The 25,546-nt window shown below is 52.9% G+C and overlaps 1 protein-coding gene across 2 annotated transcripts in view; it reads right to left on the reverse strand.

Moving 5' to 3' along the window:
• PYGB (glycogen phosphorylase B) overlaps positions 1-25,546 on the reverse strand; it is a 38,988-nt gene that overhangs the window by 5,035 nt on the left and 8,407 nt on the right. Inside the window, exons 3-18 of one of the 2 annotated variants that reach the window (XM_024213961.2) lie at positions 21,985-22,063; positions 20,360-20,463; positions 19,334-19,465; positions 15,636-15,747; positions 13,961-14,043; positions 13,573-13,716; positions 12,864-12,956; positions 10,848-10,994; positions 9,981-10,144; positions 8,384-8,498; positions 7,356-7,457; positions 5,018-5,165; positions 4,333-4,391; positions 3,211-3,352; positions 1,808-2,015; positions 930-1,064 (exon numbers count right to left, since the gene is read on the reverse strand). In XM_024213961.2, the coding sequence (XP_024069729.1) occupies positions 930-1,064; positions 1,808-2,015; positions 3,211-3,352; positions 4,333-4,391; positions 5,018-5,165; positions 7,356-7,457; positions 8,384-8,498; positions 9,981-10,144; positions 10,848-10,994; positions 12,864-12,956; positions 13,573-13,716; positions 13,961-14,043; positions 15,636-15,747; positions 19,334-19,465; positions 20,360-20,463; positions 21,985-22,063 (1,967 nt within the window). Of the gene's footprint in view, positions 1-929; positions 1,065-1,807; positions 2,016-3,210; positions 3,353-4,332; positions 4,392-5,017; positions 5,166-7,355; positions 7,458-8,383; positions 8,499-9,980; positions 10,145-10,847; positions 10,995-12,863; positions 12,957-13,572; positions 13,717-13,960; positions 14,044-15,635; positions 15,748-19,333; positions 19,466-20,331; positions 20,464-21,984; positions 22,064-25,546 lie in introns of both variants that reach the window. The other variant, XM_024213963.2, reaches the window with a different exon arrangement.

Consider the following 25,546-nt stretch of genomic DNA (forward strand, 5'->3'; position numbering starts at 1 on the left):
GCGGTAAGGCTGGGCCAGGCCGGGAGGCAGAGATCCTCCGCATCAGCGGCTTTTGCCTTTAGAGAATCACTAGGAATCCAGGGCTGCCCCCTGCTCTCTTCCAGGGTAGGGGGCACCAGCCCTCTCCCCACAAAGCCACCCCTGCTGCAAGGAGGAGAAGGAAACTGTGGCTTGAGATTCACGGTGTTTTACCCTCCCCCGTGCAGCAGTAACCCAGGCACGGGAGGGTGGGGCCCTGGCCAAACGTGGGAAGCAGCCTGGGCCGCAGCACCAGGGTTACAAGGGCCGGGAAGGCCCCGGCTGGGGGATTCCTTCGCCTGGCGTCCACGTTGCTCTCCAGCCTCACAGTGGTGGTTCGTTCTGCCCCGAAGCCATTGGGGCGTAGGGAACGCTGGGGTGCGGGTGAGCGAGGCCCTGCCCAGGACAGGGCCTTAGCGAGAGGCGACCTGCGTCAGCGCGAGGAGAAGGGAACCAGTGGGTGAAACCGACGTGCACCGGGCCGGGCGTTACGCTGGCCATGCCTGCTGCACACTAGCGCTGGGTACAAGGGCCAGCCGCTGCCCTGGGCTGGGATTCAAAGGCCAGAGCGTGGGGACATCGCTCCGCAGCTGCGTGAAGTCCAGCCCACTTGGCACCGTGAGTGGGGCCATCCTGGGAAGGGGACCGGGGCTTTCACGAAGGGCAGGTTGGACCTGGTCCCATGTCCTTATCTGGACTCCAGCTTCCATGGCCACCCAACTACATCTCCCCAGGCTGGAGCTGGATGGGGAATATTGCACCAGAGGGTCCAGAGCTCTGTATTTCCGGCCTCATCCAAAGGCCATTGAGCCCATTGGCATCAATGGACGAGGGCCATCGTGAGGAGCACCCAGGATCACAGGGGCTTCCACACCGGATTGGAACGAAGGACCAAGTTCACTGGCTCTCACCTGTCGTGGTTCATCAGCATATTGACGACATCCCGGAAGCAGCCAGGGTCTTTAGGCGAGAAGAAGCCGCTGCTGAGCTGGTCGATGGCTTGTCTCAGCTCTGGAATGCGCTCATAGTATTCCCTAGCATTGTACCTGCACAGGAGAGAGGCGCACGCTGCAGCCTCACGTTGGGCTGGAGCAGCTGGGGACTTGTCTCCGTTCACGCTTCCTCCCGCCGGCAAGGGTGGGAGTTTAAGAGCTACTTAAGCAGACCCGGCCTCTCTGCTGGCCCGGACCTGCTGGACTCCGCGGCACAAAGGGACTGCGTGTGGGGTTGGTTTGATTTTTTTAACAAAACTGGTGCTACAGCCCAGATCTGCTGCAGCCACGTACCCCGGCGGCCACCGCTGCTTCCAGGAGCGGTCGGGACTAGGGCTTGTTTCCCAGCGCTACGCAGGGGTGGGGGAAGTCTCACCCGGCAACCTCTGCTAGTTGCTCCTTGGCCTGGCTACGCAACGCAGCAGACACATGACGGACAGTGCCTGGGACCAGGCCCCAGTGTCCCTCCCACCCCCTGCCAGGGCCAGAATGCCACACGGGGGCATGAGCGATGCTCCATGAGTCCCTGGCTCTGAATCCAGCCAGAACGACCTGTTACTGGCAGCCATTCCTGCTCCACTCCTGAATGCTGACTCGGACCCAGGCCCCGTCTCCTTCCCGCACGCGGCTGCACCTACCTCGCCCTCTCCCCTTTCCACACAACAGCTCACGTCCTTCCCCCAGCTCCCGCTCTGGCCCACGGCCGCTCACCCTGTAATGCACAGGGCGATGGGGTATGCGCTAAGGACACTCTGGCAGGGGGCAGCCTGGGTCTCCTGCGATGCTGTTCTACAAACCCTCGCTTGTCCAGCGCCTCCACGTCCTCCACCCGCATGCCGAAGATGAACAGATTCTCCTCGCCGGCTTCCTCCGCCATCTCCACGTTGGCCCCGTCCATGGTCCCAATGGTGAGGGCGCCGTTCAGCATGAACTTCATGTTCCCTGTGCCCGAGGCCTCGGTGCCGGCTGTGGAGATCTGCTGGGACAGATCGGCCGCGGGAATCACTGCGGGGGGGGGGGGGGAGAGGAAGGAGGCAGTTAACACGCCGCTGTTCTTTACCCCTCGTCCCAGGTCTTACAGGGGCCAGCCTGGCACGGCAGCTCCTGGGGCCTGCTCAGTCCCCAGCGGCGGACAGAACGCAGGGCACCAGCTAGGCGCAGAGCCGGCCAGGACTTGAGGGAGGGGGCCACAAAGTCGCCTCTACAGCCCAGACCCAGAGCTCCCCAGCCGCAGCCGAGGGGCTGGGCTGTCACCTGCAGCCAGGCTCTCCCAGTCACTCAGCACACACGCCCCCATCCTCACCCCGCTCCCGGGAGCTGCTATCACCAGCCAGGAGCGCTGCCCCACAGGGACGCGTCCGCCCCCGGCCGGAGTGCCACTGACAACCCCTCCCAGGAGCAAGCAGCTCTGACGAGCAGGAAACCAGGACCCAGCCTGGTCCTTCCCCACAGGAGCCTGGGGAAAAGTGCAACTGGAAAGTGATGCGGCTGGTGGTGGTGGCTGGGGAGCCGAAGGAGAATCCAGGGCCGGGCACCCGAGGACAGGCACGGGCTGCATCAGAACAGGAGACGCCAGAGCAGTGCTACACATGGGCGCACGCTTCTGGTTCAGGGCTGCCCGACCCGACATTCAAACACCCTCCAGGTCAGCCTGCCTGGACCGCCGGGCGAGTTTCCATGACAACGCACAGCCAGAGCTCCATGCCCGTTTGAACGCACAAGGTCTCGGGGACACGTCTCCGGTTCGGCCAGGATGGGGAGCACACAAATATCGCCCTCGGGGCTGCTCTCAGCTGGATCTCACGCCTCCCACCTCGTGCTAACACGAACAGACACAGCAAAGAGCTACACGGGCTGCACTCTCGTGGTGAGGTCTGTTCTGCCTGTGCAGCTTCTCTGGTACTTACGGCGGGAGCCCCCCACGCTTTGAAATCCCGGAGCAGGGAATGCTGGGAAAAGCTCCAAAGGGAGGTTTAAATGGAGCCCCACAACCCTGTGCCCTGCTCTGGTCAGATCCTCCCCATCCCCCCGTCTGCTCCCGTATTCCCCTTGCTCGTGCTTGTTCTCTTACCCATATTTCTCAGCCTGCCCCTGAATCCCAGCACTGCCCATAGGGAAAGCGGCTCATGGTTTCCTCACCAACTGCACAGTCACTGCCAACTCACAGCATCCACGCAGTCCACCCCCTTTGCTGTCTTACCTTTCTCAGCAAAGGACACCCTGTAGTTCTCCAAGAAGATGACTTTGAGTCGATCTCCTATATAGGGATCGTTATTGACGACGTCCCCGATGGACGTGATCAGTTTGATAATCATTTTGGCCATGTAGTAGCCGGGAGCTGCCTGCAGAGGGGGATGGAGACACAGAAAAAGTTAAATAAAGAAATGCACGGTAAGGCGAAAAGGAGAGACTCCCGGGGTGCTGGAACAATGTGTGTAGTGGGGGAGCTGAGAGCCATTGAACCAAACCCTGGATATGATGGACACCGCTTCAAGCCAGGGAATGCGGCAGCCCCCAGCCCCCTCGTTCCAGCACCTCTGGCGATTCCAATCAAAACGGATGTTATCAAGGGGAGTAGCCTAGGCCGGGGTTCCTGGAATGGCCGGTGCACATGAGACGTGAGCTTGATCCGTTCTCTTTAAACGGTTTTTCGACAAGGTGGTGCAAGACCAATAGAGTTTGGGAGCCCAAGTCTTACGCTGTTCACAGGGGCAGGGCAGTGAAAATTCTCACTTTCATTCAAGAGGCAGGGGCCCTGCAGGCTCACACGGGGCTCAACGCTTGCATGTGGTTTTAAAAACGATATGCCAAGGGCTGTGTATTCTGAGATCAGCAGGCACCACAAGCGGCCGCTGCAGACGAGCTGTGATCGCTCCCGAAGAGAAGACAACTACTGACCAGCAGCAGGGCTGAGCAGAGACAGCAGAAAGACTCTTTCAAACCAAGCAGCTGCTCTGGCGCCAGTCCTGGGACACAGAGAGCACTGGACGGCAGCAAGATGATACGGACGCGGCCACGGCGGAGTGAACCTCCAAAGCCCACTGGAGTCCTGCAAAGATCCCCAATGGCAGCCACAGGCTGTGATTCTTCGTCCCCAGGCCAATCCCTTCCCCACTGGCTCCCTCTGCCAGGCCTCTGCCTTCCCCTCCATGCTCTCCCTCGGTGTCTGTACAGCGCTAAGAACGGGGGGCGGAGCCTGTCTTTACAGACCGGAAGCCAGATGGCCAGCAATATATGTCTCCCTCCAGCAGAAGGCAGAGACATGCACCCAATTCAGCTTATTAAACGGTGCTCCAAAGGAAGAGTTAATGAAACGTCTCACCTTTCCTCCGATCATCACCGTCCTTGGCACAAAGGACTTTGATGGGTCTTTTCTCATGCCTGAAAGATGGAGAGGATAAAATGAGAGTAATTCAGGGGTGACGGTGCAGAGTAACAAAGATGTTCTTTGGCTGCCTGCAGTAGCGGCTGGAGGCACCAGTCATGAACAGGACCCTGTTGTGCCAGGTGCTGTACAAATACGTAACATGTGGTCACTGCCTTAAGGAGTTTATACTCTAAGTAAACAAAACTATAGACACCAGATCTGCATCTGCTTCGGTGCTAAACCTTCCAGTCATGACCACCTCAGAGCACCATCAGCATTGCCAGGAAGACACAAGAACTGACATTGACCATCCGCTCCCAGAGCAGAAATTGGGCTCTGGTATTTCTGGGGCACAACATGACCATGGGGTTATACAGCCCACGTTAACCAACAGTAATGTGGGTCTTTGGAAGTTAGGAAAACTATTTGCACTGAAAATACATATTTAGGAACCAAACGTTGCTTGGGAAAGGACCAACAAGGCCAGAGGGGCAGAACTTTGCGAGACAAACCCAGTCTCCCCCCCTCGCCGTTGGACTGGCGCCTCGGGGCACAGCCCTCCGTCCTGCACCCAGAGGGCCCCCGAGACCCAGTGAGCCAGGCAGCCGCGCGGAGAGGTGGGAGTGAGAGCCCAGCTCACGGTTGTAGAGGGTGATGATGTGCAGACAGTTGAGGAGCTGCCTCTTGTACTCGTGAATCCGCTTCACGTGCACGTCGAACATGGAGGACGGGTTGATTTTCACCTTGTACGTCTCCTCCAAGTAGGCCGAGAACTTGAGCTTGTTCTCCTGGGAAGGAAAGTGGGGAGATAGCTGAGTACCCGTCTGACAGCTCGTCTGTCACGGTGCAGCCGGCTGGAAAACAAGAGTTCCTCTGGCAGATTCTCTCTCTGCCCAGTGAACATTTACCAAGTCCCTGATTCACAGCAGGGCCTCGAATCTGGGTTTTCCCATGTGAGAGCCTCACCACCGGGCTGCTGGCAACGCTGGGGTGGGTTTCTCTCTCTCTCTCCCACAATTACTTCCTGGACCTGCGGAGCCTTCCCAACAAAAGTTCCATTGAAACCGACACCTTTCCAGGAAGAGTTTTGGTTTTCCTGAATCGCCATTTTCTGATAAACATTCTGTTGAACAATTCCTGACCAGCTCCAGTCAGGAGTGCTCAGCGCCGTGGGTTGGGGAGTGAGTGGTGATCTCCCACCCGCCCGGGGGTTCGTAGGACAGGTGTCTTCTATCCGCACACCAGACACCTGCAGCCAAAGCCAATGCCACTGATTGCTTGACAAGGGTGCAAACGTACGCGGTGTGCCCCTGTCTGGAAATGCACGAGGAAATCCCTCTTCCTCACAGCTTGAGACAACACTCCAGGGAACCTCTGGGAGGGGCAGACGGCTGCCTGAAGCCAGGACTGAGCAGCGAGGTAGACTGGGGACTGCTCAGGCAGTGCAAGAACAAGGGGACAGTCACTGAAATTGAAACAGCCCAAATTTCAGACAGATCATTGGCAATACCTCTTCGCACAGTGTACAATTAGCTTGTGGAATTCACTGCCACAAGGTATCATGGAGGCCCTGAGCTTAGCAGTATTAAAAAGGGATCATTTATACAGATAACAAGAGTCACACGAGTAAGGGTAAAAAAACCAAGACTTTTGGAAGGTCTATAAACCTTCATGCTCCAGGGCACAAACCAACACCCAGCTGACAGGGGTCAGGAGGAAACTTTCCCTGGGGGCACATTACCCCATAACTGCCAGGCTTTCTTGCACCTTCCTCTGGAGAAGCTGGGCCTGGCCACTGTCAAACACAGGATGGGGTGAGCGAGATGGTCTGCTCCAGTCTGGCAATTCCCAAGTTCCTGCCCAGCCAGCTGTAGAAAGGTGGGGCCAGATGGAAGCTGTAACTTGACCAAGGCAGAGAGAAGCCAAGAGGAAAGCATGAGGAAGGAAAGGGCATAGAGGGGAGCAGAAAAGACAGTATGAGAAGGAGGAAGAATGGGAGAAGAGGGGAAGACCAGATGAGCAGGGGTAGGAGGAGGCAAGAATGGAACTATGGAATCGGGATAAGGAAAGAAAAAAACGAGAGCGTGGGGGGCGAGGGGGGTAAGAAGATAGAAATGGGAGGAACATTTCACTCCCAATGGGGCACGGCCAGACATCTAGAAATGGGGACAAATCCAAAGCAGCCTGTTGCCTCCAGCACGAATCTCTTTGCTGCTGCAGCAAAACCTGGTCTGTCGGGTTTCTTATGTTAGAGCCGGTCAGGAATCGTCCATCGATGGGAAGAATGTTAGAGAATGTTGATTGTGCCAAAATGTCCTGATTTTCCATTTGGAAAATCAAATTAAAACGTTTCCCGTTGGCTCAGCATTAATCTGTGTCCGCCCGAGCCACCGCGGTGCCCCAAGGGATCTGTAGTTCCAGTACATCAAAGCCCATTTCCCCCTATGGATTAGGCTCCTGGCCAGATTACATCTCCCATGATGCACCAAGATGTCCGTTCTGACTGAGCTGCCACATTGCATCATGGGAGTACCATGAACACTATGCATCATGGGAAATGTAGTGGCCAGGGAGCCCAGCCCATAGGATGAATGGGCGTGAGGTACCCAAACTACAGCTCCCGCGAGGCAATGAAGCAGCGCAGGCAGGCACAGGTTAACGCTATGCTGCCCTGAATCAAAGTATTTCAAAGTTTCTCAATCAATATTTTTCAGAACTTCTCATTCTGGAATGAGTTTTGGTATTTCAACTTTTCAACCTGAAATGGTCCCGTTTCAACCAAAAATGGGACAATCCTGCACTGTCGGGGGAATGGGCTAGACCGGCTAATGGGTCTTTTCCATCTCAAGATTCTGTGGGCCCAGTTCTCTGCCGGGTGAACCACCACTGATGTCAATGGAGCTGCACCCATCTGCCCCCAGCAGAATTTTCAGCCTGAGAACTAGGCTATGAACTAGTTGCCCTGATGTCCACGTTACCTGTTTGACTTTGGACACATCCCGGATAAACACCTCGTCATCGACAAAATCCAGTAACGTCTTCAGCTGGCTCAGATCCGTTACAAAATCTTCTCCGATTTTCTAAGGAAATAAAACCGGAAATGAATGTCCTTTGCTGGATGTCTCACTTGCTGCATAATGTCACTTCCCTGCTAGAAATGCCTCAGTCCTGACTGGGAAAGAAAAAAAAAGACGGGCTTGGCAAAAATATGGCACCAATTATCGTGGTTGGGTTATTACTATGCATTGTTTTAGAGTTTAAATGTATTGGGAATAAACGATTGGCACAAAAACATTTTAGTCTATCACACAATTCCACAGCACTCCCATACAGCTAAGCAAAGAAAGGCTGTATGTGCCAGGAATTACTTCCAGATGGACAGAGTATTTGCAGTGTATTATCAGCCACTAGATGTCTTAGTATGCTGTATGGAGTTCCTGGCAAGGCGTTGTCCTGGTAAACAAAGGAGACAAAGCTGGAACTCAAGCTGTGTCGGAGCCGGTTTGTGTGAGTAGCTGTAGATATTTCCTTTAGTGCATGCCCCATTTAAGAGAGACTGTCGTTCCATATATCATGACACCAAGGGAGGTGATGCTGTTCCGACAATCTATCCCAGCGGTTCTCAAACTTTTGTACTGGTGACCCCTTTCACATAGCAAGCCTCTGAGTGCGACCCCCTCTTATAAATTAAAAACACTTGTTTATATATTTAACACCATTATAAACCTCCAGTTTGAGAATCCCTGATCTATCCTCAGCCCATGGGAAGATGGAGCCAAAGGTCAGCAGTTCTTTGATTAACTCCTGATAGCTGATTTTAAAGCTCAGCCATCATTGCATGTGTGTGTCAGATGTTCAAGAAGTGAGACAGCTGCCCCTCTAGCCTTGCCTGGAGCTACGTGGACTGACACCTGCTGAAGATCTGGCCCCATCTGTTTACACTGCTCTGAAGACTATTTTGTGAACAAACACTAGGGATTAAGTAGCTCCCGTTGGAGTGGCTCACCTCAGCAATTACACCTGCTAGTCCTGGGTTGCACAGCAGGAGCCAGCGCCGCGGAGTGATGCCGTTCGTCTTGTTCTGGAATTTCTCTGGTTCCATCTCATAGAAATCTTTGAATCTGAAATGCATGGGCAGTAGGGGAGACACTGAACAGGTCCATTCCCAGAGGCGTTTTATAAAACTGTAACCTCAGATGCTCCTGACTCTATTTACAACTCCAGCTGAAATCTTTCTGTTGACATCATGGAACTGCACTAGGCCCTAAATGCATCTGATAATTACCTGTGAGCCTAGCTGCTGAAACTGCGATTCCAAACCTAGGCGATGAATCTACCCGAAGTCTGCTTCTCTCTCTTGCACAGAGCCCTGATCTAGAGTCCCCTCCATCACCATGACGTAAGTGCCTGCCCCCTTCCTTTTTAGGAGCAAGTGTGGGGAAGGGGTTTGCAAGGGTGGACTTAGATTTTCAAAAAGCCTTTGACAAGGTCCCTCATCAAAGGCTCTTAAGAAAAGTAAGCTGTCATGGGACAAGAGGGAAGGTTCTCCCATGGATCAGTAACTGGTTCAAAGATAGGAAACAAAGGGTAGGAATAAATGGTCAGTTTTCAGAATGGAGAGAGGTAAACAGTGGTGTCCCCCAGGGGTCTGTGCTGCGACCGGTCCTATTTAACATATTCATAAATGATCTGGAAAAAGGGGTAAACAGTGAGGTGGCAATGTCTGCAGATGATACAAAACTACTTAAGATAGTTAAGTCCAAAGCAGACTGCGAAGAGTTACAAAGGGATCTCTCAAAACTGGGTGACGGCAACAAAATGGCAGATGAAATTCAATGTTGATAAATGCAAAGTGATGTACATTGGAAACCATAATCCCAACTATACATATAAAACAATGCGGTCTAAATTAGCTGTTCCCACTCAAGAAAGAGATCTTGGAGAGATCTCTGAAAATATCCACTCAATGAGTGCAGCAGCAGTCAAAAAAGTCAACAGAATGTTGGGAATCATTAAGAAAAAGGATCGATAAGACAGAAAATATCATATTGCCTCTCTATAAATCCATGGTACGCCCACATCTTGAATACTGCCTGCAGATGTGGTCGTCCCATCTTAAAAGAGAGATATTGGAATTGGAAAAGGTACAGAAGGGGCATAGAACAGCTTCTGTATGAGGAGAGATTAAAAAGACTGACTTTTCAGCTTGGAAAAGAGACGGCTAAGGGGAGATATGATAGAGGTCTATAAAATCATGACTGGTGTGAAGAAAGTAAATAAGGAAGTGTTATTTACTCCTCATAACACAAGAACTAGGGGTCACCAAATGAAATTAATAGGCAGCAGGTTTAAAACAAACAAAAGAAAGTATTTTTTCACACAACACACAATCAAACTTCGGTCTGAACCAGTACGGCCGTTCTTACGTAACCGAAAGCTTTGTATGGCCTGCAGTCTCTCTACTGCTGGTGCGAGGAGGAAAGAACCCAGCTTGACTCTCAGCTTCCAGGCTAAGTTTACAGGGCTGGGCAGTGAGGAAAAACAGCCTTTCCCTGGCAAAGCCAGCTCTGAACGGGAGGCCGCTCTGCGGGTGAGTCACTCACACGGAATTCTTCACGATTTCGGAGTGAATCCTGGCCACCCCATTGACGGCGTGGGAGCCGATCACGCAGAGGTGGGCCATGTTAATCCTCTTGCAGTCCCCTTCCTCGATCACGGACATCCTGCGCAGACGATCTAGGTCTCCGGGGTAGAGGGCGGCCACGTGCTGCCGGGACACACACACACACACACAAACAAACGTCAGTGGCGCAGCCTTAAAATGCAGACAAGGGGCTAGACTGTCACTGGGGCTGCCCCCAGCCTGGGGGAGTCAAAGCCCTCCTGACTCTGCTGGGGGGGGCTACTTGGGGTACACCCCCCGAACAGGGGGTGCAGCTGCTGCTCTGCCACTCCCCCAGTGCCAGTGAGAAGCAAAGGGGGGGTGACTAGAGCAATGGGGGGCAGGGAGGTACTTGCCTTGGAGCAGGAGCGGGGTCATAGCGCCCCCTAGGGCTGCTCCTGGGTGGAAAATACCCCACATGTTTACATTTTTAGGGGGTATTTTCAAAGGCAGACGGGGCACCAAGGACCCACAGGGGCCTTTACCAGCCACTCCCCCCTGAAGGTGACAGGGACCAGCCGGGCAGCGCTGGAGGCTAAATACCGCTATTTATCCACTGAGAACCCAGCACAGCGTCCCGAACCACGCAGTACAGGGCAGCCACGGGGAGAGACGGCAGAGCCACTGCCTGGCAGGGAGTGGCGGCTCAGAGCGACAGTGATGCTGAGCTGCAAAGACTCGTCCGTGGGACGTGCGCCAAGAGCAGCAGATCCACGCCCTACAGGCCAGGCCTGGGCTGTGGGACCTGGACGAGACGAGGTCCCTGTCAGCAGGGGCTAGCTCCTGGTCCCGAGCCCGAGCCCCTCACATCCAGATGTCTTTGGTTGATGGTATAAATGATCTCCAGGTGGCGCGGCAGCAGCTTCTCGAACATGGTGACTGGCCAGCGCTCCAGGGCCTCGGGCAGCACGGTGTGGTTGGTGTAGGCGCAGGTCCGCTTGGTGACCTCCCAGGCCTGGGGAGGGACAAACACACTCACATCAAACAACTGAGACGCTTGAGTCTGACTCCATTGGGCTCATTACTGGGGTGTCTGGGTGAAATTCAACAACTGGGTCAGACTAGGAGCCCCCGCAGGTGCTGGGCTGGCTGGTCCATGTCCTCAGGGTCTAACTGAATCTTCCCCCAGGTCACCTCGGTCCCTCCTGTTCCCTGCCCGGGGCACAGGATTGTCCAGTCTGCTTTGGGCTGCGATACCCTGCTCGGAGTTTGGTTGTCAGGTGGTGCTACAGGCTGTCTGACTAACTCAATGGCTGGTTCCTTCTGGCCTTAAACCGTCAAACTGTGACAACATCTCAGAGCAGAGGGGTGGCATTGCCCAGAGACAGGGAATCTCTCTCTCACACACACACAACTGACAGCACCAGATTCTGCCGATATCTCTAACAGCGCCGCACAGTAACGACCTTTCAGCGCTCAGACCGGCTTGGTGGGGCCCACGACAGGTTTTTCCGTCAGAAAATGCCGACTCACGGCCCTGCTAACAGGAAGGGTCAGCTCTGATGAATCCCCTGGTCCCAAACATTTTTAAGAAACAAAAATTTGGGCACTGTCGAAAGGTCCCGTTTTAACCGTCTCAAACCCTAGAAAGGCGCGTATTTCAGTTCATGACGGTTTCAATTTTGTAGTTAATTTATACTAAAAAAAAAAAAAGGTAAAAAACAAGATTTAAAAGGTCAAAATCGAAAGGAAACATTTCTGTTGGCCCAATCGGAATTTGCATTTATTTATTTATTTATTTATTTATTTTTGGTTCACAAGAATTTTCGAGATTTCAAGTTTTCATCCTGACCTGGGACAGGAAAACGGTGCTTCAGGTGCACGTGCGCGCCCCTCGGGCCTTGATCAGAGCTGGGCTCAGGCTGGAGCACGCGAGCATCTACACTGCAATCCTATAGCCCTGCTCAGCAGCCAAGGGCCAGCCGGGGGCGTTTTACTGCAGTGCAGACATACCCCAAGGCTCTGCCAGCGTCACCCTATAGGCCAGTGGCTCGGCCCTCACCTGGGATGTGAGAGCCCCAGGTTCAAATCTGCGCTCCAATCAATAGCTATATGAATTTACTCTGACGCCCATTAGCCCTGGGCCCTCCAGAAGCTCTGCCAGGCCTCTCCAGTCCCACAGCTGCTGTGAGAGCAGCCTCCCCTTCTTCTCCGGGAGATCTCTCCCCGTCACCCCTGGCCAAAGCGTGCCGGAAGGGGGCACTTCCTGCCCAACAGGAGAGTAACCAGGACTCCAGTTACAGCAAAGAGCTCGCGTGTGTCGCGGGGGGGAAACAGGACAGAAAGTGGATCCAGCTGTGGGGAGGGAGGGGGACGATATGGGAGAAGTGAGCGCAGTGGAAATGGAGTGGGCGGGACAAAGCCCTGGCCGGGATGATTTAGTTGGTGTTGGTTCTGCTTTGAGCAGGGGGTTGGAATAGATACCTCCTGAGGTCGCTTCCAACCCTGAGTTTCTATGATTCTATGGGAGGCGGGGAGAGGGGAAGTCCCAGCAGAACAGAAAGAGAGGTGGAGATCAGACAGCAGGAACTCAGCAGGAGAAACTGCGGGGCGAGAAGCTCTTGGGGAAGACACGGTCAAGAGGGACCCTGGCCGCTGTGGGCAGCTCCCCCATCGCTGCGGAGAGGAAGCAAGAGGCAGCGAAGCCAGGAGGGCTCGAGCGGGAGAGTAAAGTCCCCACAGAGGAGGATGCACGACTGGGGAGAGGATCAAAGTCAGGGTTAAACGAGGCTCTCCTGGGTCTTGCCAAGGCCACCCTCCTGCAAGAGTGGGCAAGGCAGGGTCTGAACACAGGCCCGGCCCAGCTCTGCCCCCTCACACTCACCTTCTCCCACTCCATTTTCTCCACGTCCACAAGGATCCGCATGAGCTCCGGGATGGAAAGTGCTGGGTGAGTGTCGTTCAGCTGAATGGCGACCTGCAGCGGAGACATTCCCAGGTGAGACGCACTCACGGGGACGTGCTCCTGTGCTCCCAGGGCAGTCCCAGGCCTACACAGGCCCACACTACACAGCTTTGTCGCACAGCTATATCAGCGCTGAGCATGGGAACTCCCCCCCGCTAGCCGACATCACAATGCCAGCAAAACACTCGGTGTAGACACAACTATCCTGAAAGAAACGTCTCTTCTTTTGACATACGGGGAGGCGGTGTAGCTATGCCAGCAGAACTCCAAGGTCTCGAAGTCTTCACTAGAGGTTCTGCCGGCACAGCTATACCAGCCAACGCTCTGTAGAGCAGGCAATCCCCCAGGGCAGTTACAGAGCTAATTCAGCGTCCATGGCCATCACCACCTGACATGCACAAAGCCTCTGGGAAGGGATGGATGCCCAGGAATGGCTCTAGCAGAGCTGGCCAACGTGCTTCCAAAAATTCAAATGACAAAGGGGCACATTTTTCACAAGAAACGTTCACTATTTTGAAAGCAGCTGTAGGGGCTGGATTTCAACACCTAAATCTTTGGCAATGTGGTCCCTAGTGCCTGCTTTGGAAAGCGACGTGATGGAGAGAGGCGGCATCTGCCAGGTGCTCACCTTGTCTGGGAAGGTCTCAAAGCATGTCCTGACTGGGTCTCGGGAGCCGAAGTTGGAAGACTTGAACCGGCGGATGATGTCCTGCAGGGTGGCAGCTACCACGAAGTATTCCTGCTTCAGCCGCAGCTCCTTCCCTTCGAAGAACTAGACACACAAGGCCCAGCATCAGCTTGGCTCGTGCTAGCATCGCGCTGCGGCTAACCGCCACCTAGGTGCAGTGTGACCTGCTGGGGGGCCTCCGAGCCGAGTGGAACGGCGCCCATCGACTTCAGTGGGCTTTGGGGCAGGCCCTAGATGGCCCTGGCTCCTGCTCCGGCCCCGGGTGAACGTTCACGAGGCACAATCCACCCAAGGGGTGAAAAGGCACGTAGGGAAGGCGGTCACTCACATTGTCATTCGGATACAGGACTCGGGAGATGTTTTCTGCCAGGTTTCGATCCAACACAGCCTCGATATAATCACCCACATTAACTGAGGAGAGAGACAGCACGCAGGGCCAGACAGCCATTAGGACGACACGTTTACCTTACCCCCTAACACACACATGCCTTGGCACGTGTCCTTCATACAACTGACAGTAGGGAAGGAGGGAGGGAGCTAGGACCTGATCCCACTGACCCTGGAGCCAAGGTCCTTCCAGCTGAGATCAGAGCCCCGTGGCGCGAGGCGCTGCACATAACACAGTGCCAGTCCCGGCCCCGAGGAGTTACAGACTCGGCAGACAAGACGAAGGGTGGGAGTTTAGAGCTGAGGAACTGAGGCACAGAGAGATCATGTCACTTAACCGAGATCACAGGGGGCGTCTGTGGCAGAGCTGGGACCTCACAGAACCAGGGAAATGTGGGGCTACTTCGGGAGGTCTCTGCGTGGTCTGTTTTATCCAGGACTGGCCAATGAGCAGCGCTGAGGTGCACTGGATGACCAGGTGCAGTGGGGGAGATGGGGGAGCAGGAAAGCTTGCTCAGAGCAGGCTGTTAAAATGGCATCATTCCTGTTTCATGCCAGTGCACGGCCCAGTCTTCACACACCTGCCAAGTTTTCTGCGGCTCCACATGACACGGTATGCAAATTATTGAAAGAGTCCATTTACATATTTATAAAGTCTTTGCATAACCTCAGAGACTTGGGCTTATGGTCAGTAGATCCTGCCCCAAGCCCTGGTGGGGAGGGGCCTGGTGGAGCAGCACAGAACTGGGCAGCTCTGAGGCTGGGCAGGAACAGGGGTGGGTGGGTAGGTGGGAGGGTGTCCTAGGGTGGTGGGGGAGGGGAAGAGGGGTAGCTAGAAGCTGTCCAGGTTTAGTGGATGGATGCTGGGGCATCTGGGACAATGGGGGCTAGCTGCAGTCAGGGGGTGGCTGTGTAGAAAGTGCTGGGATGTCTGGGGTAGGTGAGTAGTGGGGTGTCTGGGACAGGGGGGTGGGTGCTGCGATAGGCAGGTGCTGTCTAGGAGAAGAGCGAGGGTCCCTCAGCAGGGGAAAGAGGACTTCCTGAGGCCCCAGGGTCTGGCAGGGGGAGCCTGGCACCGAGCTCGTTTTCTGCCCCACCGCTGCCACCACCACTCCTCACGCAGCAGCCTCCAGCAGCATGAGGCCAGAGAGAAGCAGACCAGCAACCGGAGGCAGGCTCAATGGTGGCCTCTAGCAGCCACAGGTGGAACTGCAGCTTCTGGCCCATTCAGGTGGAGCTGCAGGCATGCGGGCAGGGCTGGGAAATACAGACTGTGGCATGGGGTGTGTGACACCTGGCAGCCTGGCCTCATTGCTCCACACCTGCATTGCAGGTAAGTGGACTGAAGGCTCAAATTTACTTGCCCTCCAATAGAACTGACATCTGAAGATTCAGAACAATTTTTATTTTGGCCAGAGATGCCAGCCCTTCCCTAACAAAGTGGGAGGACCGATTTAAATATACCCTTGTGTGTTATGTTTCATTTACAGTGTGTTTGATTGTATCTGGGGCCCCACTCCGCACACACACACACACACACACCCCAGAGACCCTCCCTGCCCCAGCGAGCGTCCAAGGTAAGCAATGAACAGAAACTGCAGAGAGACAGCACTTACACTCCTGAAGGTTGAAGTCATTGGGTGCTTTGGCAGACCACAGCCTCATTGTGTTCACGGTGTTGTTCTTGTATCCTGGCACGGGGGTATCATAAGGCATGGCAAGAACTACCTGTAAGAGGAGAATACGTCACTTCCAATTAGCTACAGGATGTCCTCAGGGTACAAAACGGGCAAGAAAACAACCCAAACTTGTGTGTGTGCGCGTACATTTATAAATAGTTTATACATAGTTTATAAAGGGTTAATAAGTGATGAAGAGACATAGTGTATTCTTATTCTTGTAGCAACAGCATCCAAGCAGCATGTGTTATAGATAGAAACTAGCACATCAGTAAAAGATGCTATCGATGATCATAAGCAACCTGTTGACCTTTAGAACTGCTTAACCATTTTTTAAAACATCTATTCATTATTCATTCACGTGTTATAAATGTACCTCAGTGGCCATTAAAATCCAAACCATCCTGCAGAATTCAATATAAAATTATATCTCTGCTATAGATGGGTAAAAAACCCCACTACAGAAAGGCTTCTGTTCTCTGTTTCTAAGCATGATTCCCCCAGAACCCCAGTAGATGTTTATTGAAACGTACTGGTTAAATTCCACAGGACCGGTATGTAAGGGCTGCAAGTGAGCTATTGCAGATGCAGTAAACTGCAATCACAACTACACCCATCTAGGCCTTGACCCTGCAAAGCCATAGGTACATGCTCACCTCTAAGCACGTGAGTATAATCCTGTTGGGCTTGTGCTTAAAGTTAAGCATGTGTGTAAGTGCTTGCAGGGTTGGAGGATTTGCAATGGTCTATCCCCCTGTGCTTCTTGGACAGTCTCCCAAGAAACACTCCAGGGAAACATGCGAGTTCCCTTTCCCCTGGCGCAGTGGGTGAGGAAGAGACGGTCAGGGGGGAGAGACTGAAGGTTCCCATGAAAGCCACAGAAACAGCTCAGTTGGAGCTGGGGAATCGTGGAATCTGAAGGCTTCCTGAGCAGAGATTCCCCAGTCAGCACTACATTGCCCTGACTCCAATTCCTCAGGAGAGCTCATCGCATGGCTCAAAACCTGCCAAGCAGCACATGTGGGACACCGTGACGTTTACACATCAGAAAGGAACAAAATAAGGGATGCAAAGGGCATCCAAATGCAGGCCCCGATCCTGCACAGACTTAACACGTGCTCAGCGTTAATGCTGTGAGTGTACGGCACTACATGTGGTAGCACAATTTAGCACGGAAGCGTTTGCAGGATGGGGGAACCCATCGTAACGGAGATGTGCTGTCGGCTGAGAGCTGTGTGACTGCTCTTCTGAGCGTAATGCAGCAGTAATGAGTTGGTATTTGCTTGTATGACAGTGCTGCCTAGGAACCCGAGTCACGGGGCAGGGCCCTGTTGTCTGGACAGGATACCTGGGCCCAGAGAGCTCACTATCGGGAGGTTTCCAGATACTCTTCCAACGGCAGAGCTCCAATTTTAGTGCAGGGAAGGATACAGTAAGAGGAACAGCTTACGTCGAACGACTCTGCCAGGGACACGTGTAAAGTGCTGTTCTGCCCTGCACCGTGACGCTGCAGAAATGGCAACGTGGGAAGCTGGGTTTGGGATCGACCAACGGCTTTCAGCTTGCACGTCCCAGGCAGGGCTCAGAGTTCTGCTGCATTCTTGCCATCCCCAGCATGAAAGATGCTGCAGGATAAATTCTGCCTTGTTGCCCCTACTGGATCAGAACTGGAGCATTTTGAACCCAGTTGGCTCAGCTGTAAATGACGGCCGCAGGCGCAAGAGGGTGGGGACCAGCCCCAAGCGCTCAAACGTCATGAGTCAAGCCCCCAATAACCACAGGCCTGGCTTACACATCACGAGGTTGTAAAAATAACACACTTGGGGCTCTTCTGCTTTATTTGTCTTCTGGTATTTGAGCCTTCAGAATTCGTATTTTCAAGCTTTTCCCCACTCCCGTGAGGATTAGACACTTACTGCTTTTTAAAATGAAAGCTAGGAGTCTCTCAGAACCAGCTGACTCCAGGAGCTGGGGCTTTAATGAAAGCACCAAATTTCCTGAGCCTCGCAATCCAATGGAAAGAGTGGTCACGCTGACAGCCCAGGATGAGTTTGTGGGGCTGGCACTTACAACAAACAGCCTTTTACCTGCAGGATTTGGGAGAAGGGGTCCAAGGAGGAGGGTCACGAAGCTCGAATGAGCTGTGTTACACCGTCAGACCCACGTGCTCCTTCCCAGGCAAGGCTAGTTTTATTCCCGCTAGCTCCCGAGGCGGAGGGGCAATGCTTAGCATTCGGGTGCCGCTGGCATTTGTGAAAATCAATTTAGGTGCCTAACCGGGAGCCGAGTCCTTTTGAAAATCCAGCTCCGGATCTGGGAGCTGAGCACTCGAAAATCTTGTCCCACGCTGCCAGGCCATCAGTTAATGTTTATTTCCACCCACACATCACATTCCCCTGCAACATATGCTGCTGTGTGACTCAGCCGCTGGGTCCTTCCTATTTACCAGCAGAGACCTAGAGCTCGTGATGCTGCTCTGAGAACGAGCAGCATCAGCAGCCGGAACAGAAAGGCTCACTCCGAACTCACATCGGTTAGTATATTAACCCTATCTTAGAGATGAGGAAACTGAGGCACAGAGAGATCAACTGACTAGCCCAGCCTCACACAGGGAATTGTGGCAGACATACAGGTCTCCCTGTTCCCAGCCTTACCCCCCTGAGCATCTTCCCTCTTGTCTAGGGAGCATGCAGTAGAGGCCAGGTTCTGGTCCAGCAGGTGGTATGTAAATAGTATGGGAGGAAGACTTGCCCTCTCTCCTGTTGGGTGCCTCTCTGGGAAAGCACCCAGGACTATATGCAATAAGCACTGTTATCTGGCAACTTCTGGATTCAAAGACCAGATCTTAGAAATTCACACTTATTAAAACACCCGGAAATCAAACGTTTCAAGCCAGGTGTGAAATTCTGGACCCACTGAAGTCAATGGCAGTTTTGCCATTGACTTCAATGGGGCCAGGACTTTACCCCTGTTGTTTAGGTCACTTGGCTCCCCTAGCAATATTACGGTCTATCATTTTAAACACCATCTGCTTCTCTCTTCATAGCGCTACTCTCATTTCCATCAGTGCCACTCAGGGTTTAGGGCCCAAATGTGCTAGGCGCTGTACAAAACACAGGATAAAAGAACATATCCAGCAACTGCAAATAACAACTAACTAATCTTCTCCACCCAAACCTTCCAGACTACCTAAAGCCACAGAGAAAATCCCATAAAAAAATCTCCACAAACACTGTCTTTGAGATATACATAGCCAGAAAAAAGGGTTGGAAGATTTGTCCCAAATTGAGGGAAGAAAAATAAACCACCCACCATGAGTCTAAATCCCCACCAACCTGCACTGGTGTAATCCGGAGTGGCTCCACTGAAGTCTGTGTAAGTCAAGGGAGAATCGGGCCCTGAACAGTTTGATGCTACGTATGTTACTGCCGCCTGCCTGATTTGTCTTGGCAAACGATCATCATATGAAACTGTAGGCAGTTCGGTTTAGAGTTGGCAAAGCTGGGAGTGGGGCTGGGATCACGTTTCTAACGAGAGACCCAGCTTCAAACTTAGTTCTGGACAGACCAGGGTCCCTCCCTGGTCGCATCTGGGCACGTCACTACCATTCCCACAGTGAGTGGGGATCTTTATACCTGAGTATCGATCCACTTCACGCCCTCCGCAGTGTGCTCCACTCGGCCGTAGAAATGCACAGGAAGCATATACTCAGGGCGGGCTTTTTCCCAGGGGTTGCCATAGCGCAGCCAATCATCGGCTTCCTCCACCTGAAACATACCAGCAATAGACGGTTATTCTAGCCATGGCCGAACTAGGGCTCTGATAAGAAGGAGATTCTTGTAATCGGCATTTAAAAACATTTTAAAAAAAAACTCCAAGCTTTAAAAAGGAGTTTTAAAAAGAGACACGCGAACCTCCCTGAACCCCTAACCATTAATGGCTAGATCCCCCACTGGTGCAGATCGGTGCACTCCACTGACCACATGGAGCTGTTCCGTTCACACCAGCTAAGGATCTGGCCAGTAACTCTAGACAGCAGCATGGGCGTCCATGTTGGTTGTAACTCCTTGATTCGTCTGCCCAATGGGCACAGCTGAGAGTAAAAAGACGGGGCTCTGTCCGCCTGGTCACCCCGCAGACTCCACCAGCGATCTGAACGCCCGTCAAGCGCTTCCTTTGCTCATGAACCATCAGCCGCAGTCAAGATTCTGCAGCGTGTTGCGGTGCTCATGCCAGCAAAGAATCCAGCCCTTTCTCCCATAACCGCGCTGGCTTTGCAGGGCTAGCGTGAGTAACAATGAATGACACAATCATTTGGGTCAGTAACGTAAGCTGCTGTCTGTCACAATACACAGAAGGACCGGCCCTGCACTGGCACGCTGGAGATCCGGGCTCCGTTCCCAGCTGTGCCACAGATGCCATGTGTGACTTCAGACAAGTCACTTCATCTGCCTGGGCCTCGGTTCTCCACTCTCGGTCTATTCAGACTGCAAGTTCTGTGGGGCAGGGACGACCTCTCCCTACGTGTCTGCAGAGCACCACACAGAAGGGGCCCTGCTCTCCATTGGGCCGTTAGGCGTGACAATACCATCCACGATCGATTGTCAGAACAATCAAAGGGAACGTTACAAACCGAATGCTGAACTGCCCCACCGACAGACCTGCCAGCCATCGAGAATCTTCTGATTAAATATGCCAAATTCGTATCGGATCCCGTAGCCATAGGCTGCCAGCCCCAGCGTCGCCATGGAGTCGAGGAAGCAAGCTGAAACATCAAAGCAAAAGATCCCTCTTAGGAGCAGGTTTGCAGAAACCCAGCTAGGAGACCTGGGCCCGTGTCCACATCTCAGCCCTGTGACTCGCACGGGGCTACGGGCCTGAGACAACCAGCAGCTTTTCCTTTTTGGGACTCAGAATTTTTCAAAACTTGTGCACAACCAAAGGGCTGAGGCGTGTGTGTGTGGGGGGGGTGTTGTGAATTTCTAGCCTACTTTGGATTAGACTGTGCAACAGTCCCAAGGAGTAGCCGCCCTGACATCAGAGAGCACGGTGACACTCCGAGGGGTGTGTCTGCAGAATCTGACCCCCGTTGGGCTCCATTTGTGAGGGCAGGGGGGCAGAGATTGATCCGTTCTCCAAGGAGCTTGTGCGGAGGGAGGGAACTGATGGATTCGTTGGGAGAATGGATGGGGTGTGTGTACACACGTGTGCACCTGGGAGGGGGAGGGATTGATGGATTTGGGGGAGCTGTTTTGGGGGAACCCACTTGGTATTTTTATGCCCCCCATGCACGATTGTTTCTTTGGTTCTTTGCCAAATACCCGTAGGCAGGTCTGGCTGGGCTCCAGCTCCACTCTCCTGCCTCTCACCACAAAGATGGGTGCTAGGGGCTATCTGAGCCCCGCCGTCTCCTTCCAAGGGGAAGCAGGGAGGTGGAACTGGAAGCTAGCCTAGGAGCTGGGGGGCATTTTCCCATGCTCCTGGTGGGGGCAGTGACTGGAGGCTTGGGCGTGATGCAGAAAGGGGATATCGATTCCAGACATGCCTCCCCGGGGCGGGCTGGGGCTAGCTAGCTACTCTTTATAAAGTGACACCAAGTGTGACTTTTACTAGCATCCCCAGCACTAGTAAGTGTGTGTCAGGACTCTGTGGCTAACAACCAGCTCTAAGGTGGATGGGAGCAGCAAGAGCTGGTCTTGACACAGGGCTGCAGGGTGCTGAACAGCGATGGGGACAGTCCCAGGGCAAAGAACAGTTCAACAGCCCCGTCTCAATGTGAGTTCAGCACAGCTGTGGCCAAAATGGACCAGAGCACGGCCTGGCGGGGGTCAAGTGTTTTATAATCCAGTTAAAACCAAGTCCTCGTCCCGGGCTCTCCCTGAGCTAACGCAGAGCTTTCAACTTCCCATGGCTGCTCCCGCAGCAACACTAGTGTGGACTGACCCCAGCACGTCACGTAACCTCGCTGCAGCAGGCCGAGGTGACACACTAGCTAAAATGACAGCAGATGCTGGCACCTTGTCTACACTAGAGCTGCACCCGTGTTAGCAAGGACGGCAAATTTTAGGGGGGGGGGAGGCTAGTGTAGGCAAGGCCTTGGGCCTCCTCCTGTGCTAGCCCAGACGTGTCAGAAGCCAGCTTGGGCAGCTGTGCCTAAACCACAGTCGTTAAATGCAGTTAATTGCCCTTTGTAGAGGGGGGCTAATCGGGGAGGGCAGGGGCCACACTGCCAGGCGGCCAAGCCTTGCAGAGGGTATCACGGGGACTACAAAGAACAGGGCGTTACCTGCCAGGCGACCCAGCCCTCCGTTACCCAGGCCAGCATCTTCTTCGATTTCTTCCAGCTCCTCCAAGTCCAGACCCAGCTGTTGAGAAAGCAGCAACTTCAGCGCCAGGGCATCACCCCCACCGAGCCCTGAGACATGCTTCCCTGCAGCCCTCCGAAGGGGAGAAAAAACACACCCAGGCGTCTCTCCCCCCCAGCCAGCTAATTCCTCTGACAAATGACCCTATCCCACTTCCAACCTCATTTTTATTAGGATCTGCAAGTTTCCTTAGCTACAGCAAACCACAAACGCTTCTTGGCTGGCAACCTCCAAAACTACAAAGACCTCTAATCCGGGAAGGGATGGCAATCAGCCAATCAATCACTGCTGGCTTATTTGCATAACGATTTGAGGATGCTCCTTCTTTCCAGGGTTAGTAACTGTACCTTGAGCCTCGAAGGATTCTGGGGCTCGGGGGTTTCTTAGCCCAGAATATGGTTAACGCCAAGTTCACAGGTTGACCTTGCAAGTTATTCCCGCTATGCTGGAATATCCCTCAATGTTCTGGCTCAGAACTTCCCAGCTGAAAGCCAGCAACAAATATGGCTGCTTCAGCTTCTGACCTTCCAAAACTGTCCGCTGACCTACCCCCAGCATCAATCTCCCCTTCACCCACCTTCTCCACAGCCACTCAGGAAGGCCAAGTCTCCACTCCCATCACTAAAACTAATGCCTAGGGCTGGCTGAAAACTTCAAAGATGATTTTTTCCCATCAGAAAATGGGGTTTTGTCAAAGTTGAAATTTTCAGTGGGAAAAGATCAATTTCGGCAGAATTTTCCATTGGGAAAAATGGAAGCAAAATGCTTCATTTCAGATCTGCATTAATCTCTGCATCTGCCAGAGTGCATCATGGGAGATGTAGTCCAATGGGGGAGCAAGGCCCACAAGAGAGACTGGGAGCAAAAAGGACTCAGAACTACAACTCCCAGGAGGTAACAGAGCAGGCTCAGGGGGGTGCAGAGATTAATGTGGACCTGAAACAAAACATTCTGATGTTTCTGAATTGAGATTTTTCCAGAACTTTCTATTCCATCAGAAGTTTCAATATTTGAAATCGGGATGAAAACAAATGTTGAACTGTTGGAATTTCCCGCAGGACAGAAATCCTGGTTTTCTATCATCTCTTCTAATTCCACTTTACATTCACTTTAAATCTGGGGATAGCTGGTTACCGAGAGCAGAGTGGGATCAGAAGATGAGGCTGCCATGTTTGCTGTCCACTTATGGAGGAGCAGTTCTGGGTGTGATTATTTTGCCAAAATAATCCCTCGCGTGGAGGCAGTCATACTGGCACAAAGGTGCCTTACACTGGTATAGCTTATTCCCCTTCCCGGTACTGGAATAGCTGCACTGCTATAAAGCACTTTTATACTGGTATAACTGTGTCCACACTAGGGCATTGATGCCACGTTAGCTACACCAGTATTGTTAAAGCAGCACAACTTGTGTGTGTGTGTTGACAAGCCCTTGGTTGACCTAAAAGACTTTTCTTCCTCTAAAGGGATGTAAATGGTGTGGATGGGAGGGAAAGAATTACGTAATTACACATTTCCCCACAAAGCCCTGCCTGCCTTTCCTATTACCGATGTAACAGCAACTCCACCTAGCAGCTCCCGAGTCTTGCACTTTATTTAGACCAGAATTTGTTTTTTATTTCTAAACAGGGAGCACCATTAAGTGACCATTTAAATACAAAAATAGCTCACTGATCTAATACACAGATGTAAACCACTTGTCAGTCAAGGCTCTCAGAGCCCTGCCTAGGGAGGAAGTGGTTAGAGCACTAGGCTAGGACTCAGGGGACCTGGGACCTATTCACTGACCTTGGGCAAGTCACGCCAACTCCCTGTGCCTCAGTTTCCCGTCTGTAAGAAGGGGATGATAATACTTTCCTTAGGGGAGCATTATGTGTATTAATTAGCAATTGTCAGTAGATTGCTTTAAGTAGTAAAGTGCCAAGTATTAACGAACATTCAGCCTCTGCACTATTATGCCCGTTTTACGGGGAGTGACAGCAATGAAGAACTTTAGCGTCGGTCAGAGACACTTACTAACGTGTGGTTTTTGGACAAGTCCAAGTAGGTAATTTTGGGTGTGATTTATTTTTTTTAACCAATATAATTATGCCAGTACAACCCCTAGTGTGGACACTGTTACACCCCATACAGGCATGCAGCTAACCACCAGAAGCACATTTATACCGGTATAACAGCGTCCGCACTAGAGGGGTTGTACAGGAACAGCCATATCAGAATAGTTACAGCAATGCAACTTGTGTGTGTAGATGCGGTCTAACTGTCTCCTCCTTCAGCAGGGCTAGCACAGGGATGGATTGCTCAACACCTCTCCAAGTCACGCTATCTCGGCTTGTTGGGCTTAATTTCCAGGGGGCTTTACTGAGCTGCAGTTGTGAGCAAAGGCCAGGTAGCGAAAGGAGACTGAGGGCCCATGTGACAAGGCCCTGATCCCGGAATGACCTCAGTGTGGGCAGAGTCCCAGTGCGGTTCGGGGAAAGTGCAGTGCCATGTGCATGTGCCATGAGCAGGATCGGGGCCTAAGCCCCCTATTACTAGCAGAGGAAGCTACTGCATGAAGAGGTTTCGAGTTTATTCCTTGTGGACCCTCCTCCCATTGCAGTGTATTGTGTTACCAGCAGCCTGCGCATCGCACACTGCAGACGGATCCTGCAGCAACCGTTTTCCATCACAAAAGCTTTGTTACGATCAACAACCTCTGAAACAAAAATATCCCCAAGCCAAGCCCAGCCTCTTGAATCTTTAACGAGCTGGATGATAGCTTGAAATGTATGTGTGTATCAGACTTGCTTCAAGGACAGAGGGATACTGGGGCCTCTGCCAAAGTCACTAGCTTTCATGAGTCACAGTACTTTCAAGGGAGCAATAACATTAGACCAAACGTGGGTAGATTAGATGGAAACTTCAGGATGCTGTAAAATTAATGAGCTTTGCACAAGCCGTTTGCTTTGGTTACCGATGGCACAAGGGGGAGGAATTAGAGAGAGAGAGAGAACAGTGATGCGGATAAGACGTGGGCCACATGTGTATGTTACATCTCCATTCCTGATTCTCCGTTTGTTCTGTCTGGTTAGGCTGTCAGCTCTGGAGGGCAGGGTCACGCCGCTGCCCTGGTCCGTGACACACCAAGGACGCTTGTGAGGCTACAAAACAATGATGAGCCACATGGGTTTGCATTTCCCTGCCTGCCCCTGGGTTTTGACAGACTCCTGCCCGGTTCCCCCTCCACACAGGTTCTCTTCTGGAAGAGGCAACTCCAGGGAAGCTGGTGGGAGCCGGAGTGGAGCCAGGCGGGGATTCAGTCACAGGAATGACAGACTCATAGAAACATGGGGCTAGAAGAGCCCATCTCGTCCAGCCCCCTGCGCTGAGGCAGGACCCAGTAAACCGAGACCCTCCCTGACAGGGGTCTGTGTACAGCAGTCAGTCTTCAAATGGAAAGTGGGTCTGTTGCAGAAGCACTGCACAACTGTGGGAGAGGAGGGA

This window comes from Terrapene carolina, unplaced genomic scaffold (assembly GCF_002925995.2).
Source record: "Terrapene carolina triunguis isolate 2854851 unplaced genomic scaffold, T_m_triunguis-2.0 Scaffold275, whole genome shotgun sequence".
NCBI lineage: Eukaryota > Metazoa > Chordata > Testudines > Emydidae > Terrapene > Terrapene triunguis.